Consider the following 15,721-nt stretch of genomic DNA (forward strand, 5'->3'; position numbering starts at 1 on the left):
ACATTTTTCATGCTAGTACTAGCAGAAAGGAAACAATTTGCTTTTAGAATCTCATTTCAGTGATAAAGTTCTTGTGTTCTTCCATCAAGCAGATTTATTTCTCATTAATTTTTTTCATAAGAAGGAGGAGTTGGTGCTGTAGGATTTGTAGGTTGGACAGAATACCACTTCCAATGCTGAACTGATAGCATTGCTTCTGAAAACACATTAAGGCATATGTATATATTTCTTTTTCATTATTATTATTTTTAAATCTAATGTAATTTTTTAATCTTAAAACTTCTTTGATTAGAGTACTAGGAAAAAAGGATCTGAGTTGTTTACTGAGGATGTATATAGTACAGGCACTCAGTAAGATTAAAAACTTCACTGGTTAGAAATACTGAGTATGTGTTGTAAAGGACTGTTTACTCTTTGCTCTAGTCAAAATGCCATCCTGTTCTACATAAATTCCCATATTTACCCACCTCCTTCATTAGAGGCACTGCTTACTGTTCTGGAATATAAAAGCAGCTGGGCTGCTGAATTTGCCATATTTTTCTCTAGTCGTGAGCTCAGATTTTCCATTGAAGTTACTGTAAGTTTTGCACAAAAATCAAGGGCAATACATTGGCCAGAACGTGTGATAAATAAATATTTATACACAAATCAGAATGCTACTGACGGCTTCTTTGCACTTTAGAATTCTAAATATTTTAAGAAGCATCTGTTACTAAACCGAGGCATCATTTTTGAAAGTACCCATATTTACTTAGTGAAAGTACACATACTTGGAAGTACACATATTTACTGAGATGAACATAGTGACAAACTCTTGGATTACAAGAATACACTTAAAATTATAAAGGCAATATAATATGATTGAATTAAAATTATAATGAACAGACTGAATATTTAGTCTATGTGAATATTCTCTACTGTGAAAGATTAATGAAATGAATAACCCCTAATATTGTGCCTCAACTTCTTAGAAGCTGAAAGATTCCTGTGATCTATTTTGAGAGGCTTTTCTGATTTATTTATTTTTTAATATCTGAAAGCAAATATAATGAATACTTTTTTGTCCTACTACTTCAACAACTAAGAGACACAGGAGGTTTCTGGTCTTCAGAGAATCATAGAATATTCTGAGTTGGAAGGGACCCATAATGATCATCAAATCCAGCTCATTTCTGAAGGTTAGAGTAATAATGACTGCAACCTGAGAGAAGTGCTGATGTTTATTATATTCTTTGGAACAAAGCTTTCCCAATGGTAGATACGTGTTATCCATACAGAATCTGTATTCCTCCATGCAGGGTTTTTTTATTTCAAAGAACTGAAAGAAAAGATTAAAAGGCTTAATTCCTGTATTTGTTTGAAAGAGTAATAGCAAAAAGTGAAACAACTTTTAGATTAGAATATGTAGCTGCTGTATCTAGTTTAACTGGTGAAGAAATTCTAGTCTGTATATATATTGCATCCTCACAAGTAGGATGGTCATGGATTCTTACCCCTAGATGTTTCCAGTTAAGAAAATTCCACAGGCATGGATTCTCTCTAGACTAGTATATTAATATGACTTAGAGTAAAAACAGGCTGTAATTCAAACATGACATAATGTGTGTATATTACTCGGATTCTTTCCCACTAAAAGTGAATTAAAAATGATATTTACTCCTTACATAATGCGTACGAAATTCAAAGCACTTTGCAAAATTATAATGTTCTTGCATTGCTAATTAGAGGTTAAATAATATATGTATACCAGATTAGCCTCATAGCTAAGATATAAGCCCACAAATTTATTACAGAAGTGTCATCAAACTACTGAATTGTTTTAAACAATCAAAACATCAGCAGTTTCCTGTGAATTAAGTCACATCTCACTATAGACCCTAGCATAACAATTTTAAAAGATGCAATACTATAAACATTTATGGATGAATTTGATGGTGTGTTGCCCCCCCCTTCTTTCTCCCAACTCCCTGCTCTGGTCTTGCAGGAGAAACAATGAGTAACAATACTGACAGCACTCATAAAAACAAAGTAACAACCACAAATCTGTCTCAAACTGAGCAGGCTGAATGAACTGGTAACAGACAGTTGGGTCAACAGCTGAGAGCTACTTGAGCATGTGCCTTTTTTAAAAAAAAACAAAGTATGACTATGAGTCAATCATCCCATAAATAGAGAGAGAGCAGCTCAAGAGCCCCATGAGTTTGCCTATGTGCCAGCTGAATGCACAATAGTACTCCCCCTTGAGAGGGGATGTCTCTCAAGGCTACACCTGCACAGAGCTCCGTACACACTGATGTCAAGACACCTTGCCAGTACAGATCCACAGGCATGGATTCTCTCTAGACTAGTAAGTGACTAATAGTTTGGTTTAGGTTTTGATAGATTCACTAAGATCATATGTGATCATATGCTTTGTTAACTTTGCTAAGATTAAATCTTTGATTGATTGTGTACATAAAATCCCTTAGACACAAACTGTTGACCAAGTCTAGGACTAGATCCAGATGCACCTAGGCTCCTTACCTCCCTGTTCAAGGAGGTTAGAAAGCAAGGGGGTCCACTCTGAACCTTGTGACTCAATGGGAGGGCCCCCTGTGTGTTTGTTTAACCCTACTGTTTATGCAGTAAGTAATCAAATGTACCCAGCTATCTTGAAATCTTGTTAAGTCACTCTTAAATCACTATATAATATTATGCCAATAAATATATTTCTCCTTCTCTTTTATGGGCAAAGTGTATAGTGACATTTCCTTCTGTGTTAATGAGTTTTTTGAAGTTTCAGCACTATAAATTAATCATTTATGTGTCTGTAGGTAGAACCCAAAAAATCTAAAATACAAGGTAGAACATGGACTGAATCCATGCTGATTATCACTAGATACTTCCTGAACCATAGATACTGTATCTGGGAGAATATCATTGATATAATAAATAAATAAATAAATAAATAAATGGACAGCTTATTTATGACATTGAAGAATATATAAAATAAATATAAAGAAGAAAAGCATTTTTTTTTTGGCTGCAATATTATGGAAGGGTAAGGGTCTAAAGCAAGAAGAGCTATGTAAGCACCAAAGCAGCACTGGTTATCAATTGATCAGGACTATATGCAGCCTAAAAATACATAACATTTTGAAAGCATCATTTTAAGCATCTACTCAAATGCATGGCTTCTTCATGAATGAACTGACAGATTTTTCATTTTTATTTTTTTTAAGAAAGAATATTTGATTTTCTAGATGCATTAAGTCAATGAGGACAGAAAGGTGGGTAACTTCATAGAAGGCTTTGTGGAAAATGGGGTACAGGGTATTATTTTTTCCTTAACAACAAAGCAGTTTGGGGTGGAAAGTGATAGACATGCCTCCGCTCTGGAGAAAAGTGAGCATAGCATTCAAAAGACTAGTGTTAACACAGCTGTGAGCAGCAGTGAGAGTTATAGATGTGTACATATATAAAACTTTGGGTATCATGCCTGGTCTCACAACTCCTCTTTAAAGGTTCAGCAGCTCTTGAGGCTTGAAAGCAAAACTGATATGCAATCTTGATGAACAAAACCCTGCATGCCATGCTTATAAAAATCTGCATGGCCCTCTGAAATGTGGTTTGTCTTTCACATTGTTGTCACCACTGCCGAAACACATTGCTCACTGCCTCACTATGCTCATATCCACTGCTTGGTCTTCATAAACATTCAGTAAGTGTCAATGAGTGTCAAGAGGTGCCATTTTTCTCACATGGAGGAATTCAGTGACATACCTTTGCTTCATACTCATTTCCATGTCAAATGCCAATTTGTCAGACTGCTCCTCTGCTACCATCTGTCACACAGCAACAAAATGTAATGGAGTATTGGAGGGAAAGTTCAACCTCTGCTGCCATATCATGAACATCTGCCTCTGGCATTGTGGACCAACATGGTAAAATAGGAGGCATTACTTTTGGAGCAGCCCTCGTATCTTATTTTGCTTACTTTTATCATAATTTAAGTGTATTTTAATTGCTTTGCATTTACATGTTGTCATTAATTGCAGGTCTCTCTAAAGCTTCAGTCATCAGACAAGGTGGTGCTCAGCCCTTATTGTTCAGAGAACTTGTTACCAGTACTTTTGTAACTTCTTTGTTTTACTAGTTTCCACATAGAAAACTTAGCTTTTCTGGAACTTTCAAAGTGAAGGCACGAAGGAAGCATATTTATCTGAATACAGCCATCCTCTGATCCTGTTCAAGGTACTGTCATTACTTTTTTCCCATTCGCATTGAACATTCTAATTCAACTTCAAAAAGAATATTTAGTTTAACCTCTGCTTGAAGAAATGAAATGGTGATCACCTTGATATCAAAACAAAGGAGGTCACATTCAAACAGACTTCAATGTCTGTTTGGAAGTTTAAAGTGTCTGCCTGGAAGTTTAAACTGTGTTTAAACTGGCAGGTGCTGGATAATGAGCACAGACACAAAGCGCTGGAACTTCTCTAGGGATTCTGATAATTTCCTCCTTAATTAATCTGTTTACCGAATTGAATAAGCTAACTGCTGACTGTTCTGAATAACTGCCAAGTTGCTGACTTCTGTAAGCATTACATTTTGCCTTTTACCTTTGCTTCTTCCTCTGCTCCATGGGTTGGCGGTATCTAGCAGGCAGACTACAGCTGCGCTTGGGTCTGGGTGCTGCCAGTGCGGTAACAGCAAGAACGGGGGTCCGCAACACTGGGCCGCAGCATGCGCTCTGAACAACAAAACACTAACGTTCAGGCTCCCCTTGCTCCAGCCTTGCCTGCAGGGAGGGGAGGGTACAGCAGGTGGCGCCGCCGCCGCCGCCATGGAGATCAAGTTAGTGCCCGCCCCGCAACCCGGAACCGCTTCCCGGCGCGGTGCCTTTCCGTTCCCTTCAGTGCCGGCACGCAGCGGGCCCCGCGCTGCAGAACGGGCCGCTGAGGCTGCTGCACTGCCTGGAGCTCGAGGCGTCATGGCGGCGCCGGCGACCTCCGCGACGCCGCCGAAGAAGATCGTAGCACCCACCGTGTCGCAGATTAACGCGGAGTTCGTCACCCAGGTGGGCTGGCCGTGCCGTGCCGAGGCGGGGCCTTCCCGTCCTCGGGAATCTGACTGTGGGCCTTAAGGCTGCCGCGCACAGCCACAAGATAGCAGGTCTTGGTGAGCTGTCTTTGCGTCTTGTCAGGTGTCTCAAGGGGAGCGTAATCCTTTGCATCCCCTGAAAAGATGTGTTGTAGCTCTGAGGGATTTGCTAGAGGGAGCTTATGAACAGCAACAACAAAAAATGTTTATTATATAGCAGCCTCTGCATCTAAAACTAATACAGAAAATTGCACTTCTGTTCGAAAACGTGTAGGTGTAAAAACTGTAACAGTGAAAAGCACTATTGTACAAAAATTGTAGTTACTTAGAAACTAGTGTAAAGAAATGTGGGCTTTGGGTATGTTATAGAGCTATCATGTCATTACTAAAAAGTGTATGTGCTTACCATGTTTGTTTGTTTCTCCATACAGTTAGCAAATAAATATTGGGCTCCCCATGCGAAGAAAAAACTGTCTTTTGATTCAAAGGTAAATACTTTTATTGGAATAGTAGTGGGGTGCTGACCAACCCTTTTCTGACACAGTAACCTCTGATGGTGCTTATCTCATAAAAGGGTGTGGAAGACTGCTTGAAAGATCATGAGTTACCACACTATAATTATAGGTTATCTTTTATTATTTTTTTTTAGTATAAAAATAGAGGCACTGTCATGAAAGTGTTCTACAACACTGCAGTTCTTTTGCATCCTGTTTGGTTGGTTTATTTTAGCCAAGAATTTGTGAGTTAAAGGATCTTGGGGATAGGGATGCTCTTAGAAATTAATGAAGGGTGAAGGATAAGTATAACTGAATGATAATGCTTATTAAAAGTTTCTTTTGAGGGTTTAGATTGGAAAGCTTTATTACTGTTGTGATTGATATCTTTGTTTTTAACACTTAAAACTTAGCTGTATATGTTTAGTTCTATGTTGGCATCCTGTAGCGTAGGATCCTTTAATGTTTTTTTCCCTTGTTGTTATTTGGCTTAATCTCCCTTTTCAGCCTCTGCTTCATCTTCATAGTATGTTGGTGATAGGATTTGTATGTGATTGATAGAACTGGGATGAAGATAAGCAGTTGAATTAGAAGTCTTTATGATGCGATATCAAAGTGTGCATATTGCAGCAGATAGAACAGATTCTTTTGTTCCTGGTGGAAAAGCTGGGTAAGAATGGCTGGTTTTGGTTTGATGCTGTTAAAAAAAACGCAGCAACAATTGATGACCAGGTTGATACAGGCTCTTCAGGACTGTTTTAAATTCAACAGTAAGACAAAGATTAGTGGTGAAAAAGACTTGCGTATCATTTTGACTTTTATATAAAACTCTGAGTGAGACTTAGGTAATTTCTTCTTTATCTCTGAAGCCTTTGGTCTGACCAGAGCTGAGGCGTATTTGATATGATATATTTAATCAAATATAGCTAATCAGAGAGTAACTAATGCACAGTAACTTGGAGTGCATAAAATATATGAATGCATTTTCAATAATTTTATAAAGTATAATTTTAAATTGTTCTTACCCATAGGTTATTGAAGATGTATATGCAAAAGAAATTGTCAAATCAAAGTAAGTACGCTGGTCACTTTCTGTTAAAGACAACCATTTCAACATTATGTGTATTGGAGTTATTTCTGTTGCTTCACAGAGTGCTTTAAAATACATTCATATATTGAAAGCAGATGGGAATGACATAAATTCATTGCAGTATAATTATAATAATAATTATTATGTTATTTCAAAGTTCAAATGTGACAAAAAGGAAGTTCATGAGCTCGTACTCCTTGTTTATGAGTGTTGGACAGCTCTTGTTTGATCTGGCACTGTGTTGTGATTTGTTTGATTTGTGTTGTGATGATTATAGAAGGCAGGTCTCTTTATTATTAATTGTAGTGCCTCTGGCTTTTTGCTTTTTATTTATTTGTTTATTTATTTTCTTTTTTCCCTAGTTTTTGTGACCAGATTTAAAGCAAGAATCTTATTTCATTGATTTTTAATGTTGAATGAGGGAGACAGGGAAAAAGAAGAATTCTTCTTTTACAGCTGTGTGTATAGAAAAGGGTGGTAGCAATAGAAGTTGGAAGCTCTTCAGGACAAATTTGAATTTCGAAAGCAATATTGTTTATAATTGCTTTATGAAAGTAATCTAGAATTGCCATGCAGAATCAGAGCAAACTTGCGTTTTCATTAACTCAGAAGCAACGCTGTTACAAACTGAATTAGCATATAGTCATAATTTTCCAGAACACGCTGTCAGCTTCTACCAATTTATGTCTTCAAAACTGTAGGAAAATGGTGTCCCCATACTTGAAGATCTGGATGGACTCACTACATGTAACAAAACAAGAGGGGAAAATAACCATTTTTTTGTGCAGCTGTGCACAGAAGGCTTTTTGTGCTATGCTAATTGATTACTTTTCTTCATTTTTAGGTTTGCAATTAGAAAGATAATGCTTCTTGAATTCAGGTAAGCTAAATGGAGTAAAATTTAAATTTCTTTTCTGTGGAAATTCATAAAGATGGAAAAACAAATGCAGAGCAGTTAATCTGCTTGAAGTTAGTATACTTACTTGCTCTGTTTCTGTCTCAAGTCTTACGAGCAGGCAGAATTAGATGGTTTTTTGGTTAGGATAGATTTTGCTTGAAGAGGCTGAAATATATAAGTAGTAGCACTAGCTAGAAAAATAGGATAAATTTTTATTTATTTATTATTTATTGTTTCCTGTTTCCTTGTTAGCAAAAGTGCAAGAGAAAATGTAAGCTGTCATTTTGGGTTTGACAGAGCAATACCATGGAGTTACTGTTTCAGTCATTTTTGTGAAAATTCATAATATTATAAGTTTGTAATGTGATTTAAGTACTTTTTGTTATATATCTGCATCTGCTACCATTTATCCTGTAAGTCATGTTTTCTTTTTTTCTTCTTTCCTTTGTCAGTCCCTCAGGCTCTCTTGCCTTCACACACATGAGATTTTTCCATTTGTACTTACATAGATTTGTCCTCACTTGGGAGCATAAAAATATTTTTATTAAAATGTATTGGAAGTTTATTGGAGTTCCTGGATGGAATGAAGTATGGAACTCCCTCTGGATTTGCGGGAGAGTAGAGGAATTGCCTTCTCCTGGCAAATTTAAGCTCTTGGGAAGCATTATACATCCCATATTGTATGTCTGAAGTTCTCATTTTCTTTATCTGATGCTACACATCATCTGGGGAATAAGCCACTATGAAGTATAAATCCTTATCTAACCCTTATTGAGACTTCTGCTCCTGGTTATGTATATGTACAAACCCTTGCTGTTTTGTTTCCTTTTTTTTTTTTTTCTCACTGTTCCTGGTACTTGTCTTACCCAAATTATTGGAGAAAATAAATGAGTAAAACTGAACAGGCTCATGAAAGGGCAAAAAGAATGTTAGAGCCGGCATTAAGATGAGAACGAGTTAGCAACTGAATTAGAAACAAACAAGAATTTCTGGAGGCATAAGGTGCAAATACGCTGTTGAAAATAATGGATTTAGAGATTTTTCTCCTTGCAGGGATAGCTATCCTGCATAGCTTCAGGGGGTGCTAGAAGAGAGACACAGCTGTGTGTTCGAATTGCTTCTTATCTCTAAACTAGTTTTAAGAGATTCTTCTATGAGAAAGGTACCATCTTAATGAAAAAGCAATGCTTGTTGCTGAGTAGCTGCTATTTCCCAGGGTCCAGTAATTTTTTCAGTTTTCTTGAATTCACTTAATAAGTAACGGTTATGTAATTATTCAGATAGTGTTACATAGTAGTTGTCCTTTGCATCTTATGCTAGGAAGTGCTGCATATGACATTCTTTAGTTAAGTGAATTTCTTTTCCTTCTGGATAATCAATATGAATTCTTTTTCTGATTATGCGTTGAGCTGTAGCTACTTACAGCATTTTTAAACCCCACTTATCAGTTTGTCATCCTGATGAAAAAATCATCTGTCTCCTGTAGCGGCTGCGCAAATCTGCCATTACCAAGTTTGCTGAAGTGACCTGATTGAGAGTTAGCTTCTGGAACTGCTCAGTAACTTTAAAGATGACAAACCAACCTCGCCTGTGAATAATTGCTTTTTCGTATGAGTGACAGATTATGTGGGTGGCAGCAACTAATGACATATTCTTTGTCTTTTCAAAGCCAGTACCTTGAAAATTACCTATGGATGAATTATTCTCCAGAGGTGTCCAGTAAGGCATACTTAATGTCAATCTGCTGTATGGTGAACGAGAAGTTCAGAGAGAATGTCCCTGCGTGGGAGGTAACCAATTACACTTACAGCTAGAATTGACTTTTGTTCAGAAGTTGCAGTTTTTGCAGTGTGTTCTCTTATGCTGATGGAAAGTAGCAAAGCTTGCAGTGTTTAAAGTAAAAAGTACGTCAGCTAGAATATTTCATATTATATAGTGTGAGTTATTCTCTGAGAAAGCAGTACATGGATGAAAGATCACCTAATTATTTTTTTTCTGTGCATGAGTCTTTTGTTCTGCTGCCTCATATTAGTGGTACTTTACTTTTTTGGCACTTGAAAAAGCCTGACCCATGCAGAGAAGTTATTTCTCTGATAGTGATAGGAAAAAGAGAATTTTTATATCTGTACATATGAGAAGGCACTACTGAAAGTCTGACATTTTATCTATATTATCTTCCTTGAAACCTGTGAGTATGGTTTTGTGGCTATATTGCATGAAATTTTAAACTGAATCTCTTATTGCTACTTCTGTGTATTGTTTTTTTTAGTAGTAACTTTAGAAATATTTTTGTGTTTCTACATGGTCCACTTTTCAAGGTTTGTCTCCTATGTATCACTTATGTTAGAGGGCAAATACAATGCAGTAGTCCCTTTAAGAGTTCTCCTACATACTGGGAAATCCCTGATCAGGAGGATATCATTATGTGTTTGTGTTGCTTGGTAAGAATAAATGTCAGAAAGAAAAATTCTTTCTTTTATGTATTTGAATGAATCTGGAGATCTCAAGTTATGCTATGTGATTGAAGTTTGAAATTTGTATCACCTTGACTCAAGATTAACTTCCTTTTCTGTTCCTAGACATTCAAAAAGAAGTCAGAGCACTTTCCCTTCTTTTTCAAATGCATTCTGGAAGCATCACTGGTTGAGGATGACGATGAATTCTCTCTACATGAACAGACAGTTCTCCTACTTTTCCTTGATCATTGCTTCAATAGTTTGGTATGTTAACTGTAGCTCTTACAATACTTACAGTGTGGCTCTGCCCTCTTAGCAGCAGTTTGGTTTTAGCAATTCTTTAGGAGACAAAATTTTCATTTAGAGATGATGGTGATGTTGGATGGTGTTTACCCTTCTTTTTGACATTTGCTTGATTTCTCTCTACACACAAAGTTGTAAGAGACTCAAAATTTGAAATAATGAATTTAGAGGCATATATTCTGTTACTTTTCAAATGGTGCTTAAAAATATTTTTACTAAAAAATATGTTTTGCACTTAAATAAATTTCTTACGACAGGTCTCTTGGAGTTTGGTTGCAAAATTGCATAAAACTATTTTTATCATAACATGCAACAATATGTTAATTTTTATTATTGAGAAAGATGATAGAGTATTTTAACCTTTGAAAAGAGATTCTGGGTTATACTTGTCTTCACTTTTTATATGTTAGTCCTAAGGAACCATTTGACCAGATTATTCTTAATCTGTAGTAGAAGCTGGGCACAGTTGTAGATTCTAATTTGCAAGTGTAGGGAGGAAAAGAAAAACAACATGCATGTTATATGAAATATGTCTCTGTTAACTCTCTTGTCAATGTATATATTAGACGCAAGATGTGTTAGTCAAAATCAAGGTCTACACAAGCAGTGAACAGTTCTAAGAGTTACTGGGGAGTGATCCTGTGTAGTTTCCTGTTAGGAAGTTGTGAAATCTAATACAACAACATACATTCAGATCGTAATGTCCATTGATTATTTTGCAAGATTATACTTGCAAGACAGGCACATCAAAAAGTATAAATGTCCTTAAAAGTGCTTTTTATATCTCTAACTTTCTGACAGGAAGTGGATTTGATAAGAGGTCAGGTGCAGCAGCTCATTTCCTTACCGATGTGGATGGCTCTACAACCTGTAAGCATAATAATGCAATCTTCTAGGCAAAATACAAGTTCTGCAACATGAGTTGTATGGTGACTGTCCAGTATTTGAAGTGGTCTGCATTACAGTGGATCTGTATTCTTGTGTGCTTGGTAAAAACTCTTTCCCGTTTGTTGCAAATTTCCAACTCCATTTGCAGTTGTATTTTTTTTCCCTCCACAAATCTAAGCTTTATTGATTATTGCTTTTTTGAAGTATTGTTTGTAGGCTAGGACATGAGATTGCTAGGACTGGGATATTGACCTGCTATGGAAATGGGAAGCAATGCAATAGGAAAGTAAAGAATACCAAAAAGCCAACTGAGAAGGGTGAATGTGGTACTACTGAGGGAATAAGTTTTAAATAGATGGATGGTGCAGATGTGTGTCAGTGATTTCTGTAGACATTTTTCTGAATTACTACTTGGTATTATTGAATTTCATTATTTGCTTTTCTTGTTGTAAGAAAGACTCTTACCTTTTCAGAAACGACTGGAGCAAGAGCTGAAAAAGACACCAAAACTAAGAAAATTCTGGAATCTAATTAAGAAAAATGATGAGAAAATGGATGAGGAGGCAAGAATGCAGTATGTTACAACAGATTTTTTTCCATTTAAATCTAATGGCCGATGTATTGACCACTGTAATTCAACTAAGTGAAGTTGTTATAATAATAATATTCATAATTAAAACAACAACAACAAAAACCAGACAACCAATCAACTACATATAAAGATTACACATAAGGATCGATCACGTTTTCTCTGTTGGAAACTATTTTGTTTTCCAGTAATCTTCATGTAAATTAATGTTACAGAAGCTAACATTTTATTTGATCAGTGAGTTTATGATTACAAATTTTAGAACCAGTGGATAAGGGCTATAGAAGAGTATTGTATTGTATAGTTACTCATGTATTTTGTTTCATGACTTTAAGCAAGGACTTCACTCTTACATGAATTAAAGTGCTTAAATAAACTTGTGTGTATCTTACAAAAGTTAAACATTCTAATAATTTTTGTATTATAATGTGGTAAAGTGTAGGTGGTAGTATACTTCTCTTTTACTCAGTGGAAGTATGGGATGTTAATCCATTTTTTCTGTAAGTTAAAACCAGATTCTGCTAATTGTTTGCTTGAGTGGAAAAAAATTTATCATCTAAAGAACTTAGGTATGGCTCAAAACAAATCGTTACCATTATGTATATGTGAAAGCAGCTAACTTCGTACTTGCGAAAGATATTTCTAGTCTTCATTTCAGGAATATTAATTCTTTTGTCCTCTATTTGATTTTAGAGCATATCGAGAGAGAAGATTTCTTTCACAGCTCATTCAAAAATTCATTTCTGTGCTAAAATCAATACCTGTCTCAGGTAACTCTGGTTCTTGTGTTATTTTGTTATCTTGTAACATGTCTTAAATTCTTTTCTTGTATTGAAGAGTAACTACTTAAGTTACCAGCCTGAGGTTGGAGACCTTATCTATACAGGGTTTTGGTGATAAGCCTGTCTGCATGGCTTATATCATGGATATATTTCATGTCAAAGTTAGTATTTGTATTTACATATGCTTTAAAAATGAAATAGTGGAAAGTTACTTTGAACATGTTCTATTTAGGTTCAGTGTGGACCTATATTTTTGGATAGTGATACTCCTAATTGTATACTTACATCTTCCTTACAATATTAAAACATTTCAAAGCGTATCAATATGGGTTGTTATAAATGCATATCATGAGGCTGTCAGTAATATCATATTCTATCAGTAATGTTGATTTATGGTGAGAACAGAAACATAAGTGAAGTTAAGTGCTGTAAAACTTGACTATTCTTGATTTGTGAGAAGTCACATTGACAAGAAAAAATTATATGCTTGCCTGATTGAGAACAGGAAAAGTGTTTCTACAGAAGGGTAGATGTTTCAACATCTTCATCAGTGACCTTGATGAGGGGATAGTGGCCACCCTCAGCAAGTTTGCTGATGATACGAAGTTGGGAGGATTGGCTGACACGCCTGAAGGCTGTGCTTCCATTTAGCGAGACCTGGACAGGCTGGAGAGCTGGGCAGTAAGAAACCGGATGAGGTTCAACATAAGCAAGTGTAGAGTCTTACACCTAGGGAGGAATAATTGCATGCACCAATACAGGCTGGGAGATGACCTGCTGGAGAGGAGCTCTACAGGTTGACCATGAGCCAGCAGTGTGCCATCGTGGCCAAAAAGGCCAATGGCATTCTGGGGTGCATTAAAAAGAGCGTGGCCAGCAGGTCGAGGGAGGTGATCCTCCCCCTCTACTCTGCCCTGGTAAGGCCTCATCTGGAGTACTGTGTCCAGTTCTGGGCTCCCCAGTACAAAAAAGACAGGGATCTCTTGGAAAGAGTCCAGCGGAGGGCCACAAAGATGGTGAAGGGCCTGGAGCATCTCCCCTATGAAGAAAGGCTAAGTGAACTGGGTGTATTTAGCCTTGAGAAAAGAGGACTGAGAGGGGGCCTGATCCAGGTTTATAAATATCTGAGGTGTGGCGGCCATAGCAGTGAGACCAATCTCTTTTCAGTGGTACGTGGAGACAGGACAAGGGGAAATGGACATAAACTGCAGCATAGGAAGTTTCACATGAATGTGCGTAAGAACGGAGCAGTGGAACAGGCTGCCCAGGGGGGTTGTGGAGTCTCCTTCTCTGGAGATATTCAAGTCTCGCCTGGACGCCTACCTGTGCGACCTGGTGTAGGAACCTGCTTTGGCAGGGGGTTGGTCTCGATGATCTCTAAAGGTCCCTTCCAACCCCTGCAATTCTGTGATTCTGTGAAGGATAGTAGCATTTTGACAAATAAATAAACTGCTTATAATCCAAGCACAATTTAGGTAACATCACTTCCTAGAATTCTGCTTTTGTTCTTAAGAGCTAAAACTTGCTAGGAGTTTGTGAGCTGTAAGGAGAATTTCCGTGTATCAATGCTTTTTCAAAAAAGATACCTAACTCATCCAGCTTCCCAGTTGTGTAAAGATTGGTTTTATAAAGACTTGCTTTAACAGTATGCTGAAGGCTTTTGGAAATAGATATTCATTAAAGCGGATTTCATATTGTGTTCTGATTTGATTCTTTTAGCTTCTCAGCACTCCACTTAAACTATATTCTGATTTCAGTATTGTACAGTGTAGCCCTTGATGATACATTTTGTGAAATTTCAGTGGTTCAAGTACTGGTGAAAGTACTTGTTCTTAGATAATATTTTTTTTCATGCTTTTTAGATCTTCATTTGAAGAAGATCTTCACACCAATCTCATTTCTCTTTTTTTTTTTAATGTAAATTTTTTTCTTAAGAGTGCTTCATTTAAATGTTTTCACAGGGTTGCAGAGTAGTTGAGATTGGAAGGGACCCTTCAATGTTATGTAGTCCAACCCCTTGATCAAAGCATGGTTAGTTAGTTAGAGAAGACCTCAAGACCTTGTCCAGTTAGACTGGAGTGTTTCCAAGGAAATATAACAGGCAGTTGGACAGTCAGTAAGGACTTTGAGTCAGTTGACCACATGTGCCACATGCGTACCAGAAGTATTTTAGCTGGAAGGACATTTGTGGGAATGGGGTGAGATGTGGAAAGAGATGTTCGTGGGCCTAACATGTTTGAAAGGTACTACACATTACCTGACTATATATACTGTTAGACCATTTGACCATTTAGGATGCAAAACAGATAGATTGATTTATTGCAGCATTCAGTACCTTTGAATTTTGTGACAGCCTTTTGCTGATTTGACTGCAGTTTTAAATGGTAATCAATATTTATTTATTTAATTTTTTTTTAGTTCTTGACATGAAAAGTTTTTAAGTAATGAAGCAGGCCTGGTGTCATGTGAAAGTGAGCGTTTTTGTGTGGCATGTTGTTTCTTTTTTCAGTGGATAAATTCACTTCTAGAAGTCTAGTTTATTTCTTATATCCAACTATTTTCTGGTTCACGGTAAAGGAAAGGGTTGTTTGAGGAAAAAGAGAAGAATATGCTGGTTAGTTTTCTAATCTTGTTAGAAGCTGATACTGGTGTACTAGCAACATTTTAGTATGTTTAAAAATATATTGTGCTGTAGATCAATTATAAATATTTTATTCCTATCTAGGTCCTATTTCTATGGACAAAGTTCATTACTGTGAAAGATTCATTGAACTCATGATTGATCTTGAGGTAAGTTGATTTGTTTCAGCTAGTTTCCAGGTGTGCTTTCTACATTTTTGTATTATAAAGTTATCATTTTAGACTTATTCCAGTTAACAGGTCGTTATGTCACAGCTGTGCATAAGCTTGCTTAATAGTGGTTTTCCAGCTGTAAATAAGAGGTTGTAGCAGTGCAGCTACACTGGGACTCGATGGAGCATTTATCTGATTTATAAATGATTAGAGAAGTCTAAGATCCTAGGTTACTCTATGAAGACTCCTAATGAGGAACAGTAATAATTTCAGCAATTGAGGAAAACGTGTAAAGCTTTAATCCATTAGGATTAATCTAGGAAGCTTCCTTTCAAAGCACCATAGG

General features: G+C 36.6%; 1 protein-coding gene across 1 annotated transcript in view; it reads left to right on the forward strand.

The window, feature by feature from the left end:
- Positions 1-4,810: 4,810 nt before the first annotated feature.
- The window catches only part of AQR (aquarius intron-binding spliceosomal factor), a 47,626-nt gene continuing 36,715 nt past the window's right edge, over positions 4,811-15,721 (forward strand). The window contains exons 1-10 of the mRNA XM_085225127.1: positions 4,811-5,059; positions 5,514-5,570; positions 6,608-6,648; positions 7,511-7,546; positions 9,234-9,354; positions 10,144-10,284; positions 11,125-11,193; positions 11,685-11,785; positions 12,494-12,570; positions 15,308-15,372. Of these exons, the coding sequence (XP_085081253.1) occupies positions 4,826-5,059; positions 5,514-5,570; positions 6,608-6,648; positions 7,511-7,546; positions 9,234-9,354; positions 10,144-10,284; positions 11,125-11,193; positions 11,685-11,785; positions 12,494-12,570; positions 15,308-15,372 (942 nt within the window). The 5' untranslated portion in view covers positions 4,811-4,825. The remainder of the gene's footprint in view (positions 5,060-5,513; positions 5,571-6,607; positions 6,649-7,510; positions 7,547-9,233; positions 9,355-10,143; positions 10,285-11,124; positions 11,194-11,684; positions 11,786-12,493; positions 12,571-15,307; positions 15,373-15,721) is intronic.

The sequence above is a fragment of the Meleagris gallopavo genome, chromosome 5 (assembly GCF_905368555.1).
Source record: "Meleagris gallopavo chromosome 5, MGAL_WU_HG_1.1, whole genome shotgun sequence".
In the NCBI taxonomy this organism is placed as follows: Eukaryota; Metazoa; Chordata; class Aves; order Galliformes; family Phasianidae; genus Meleagris; species Meleagris gallopavo.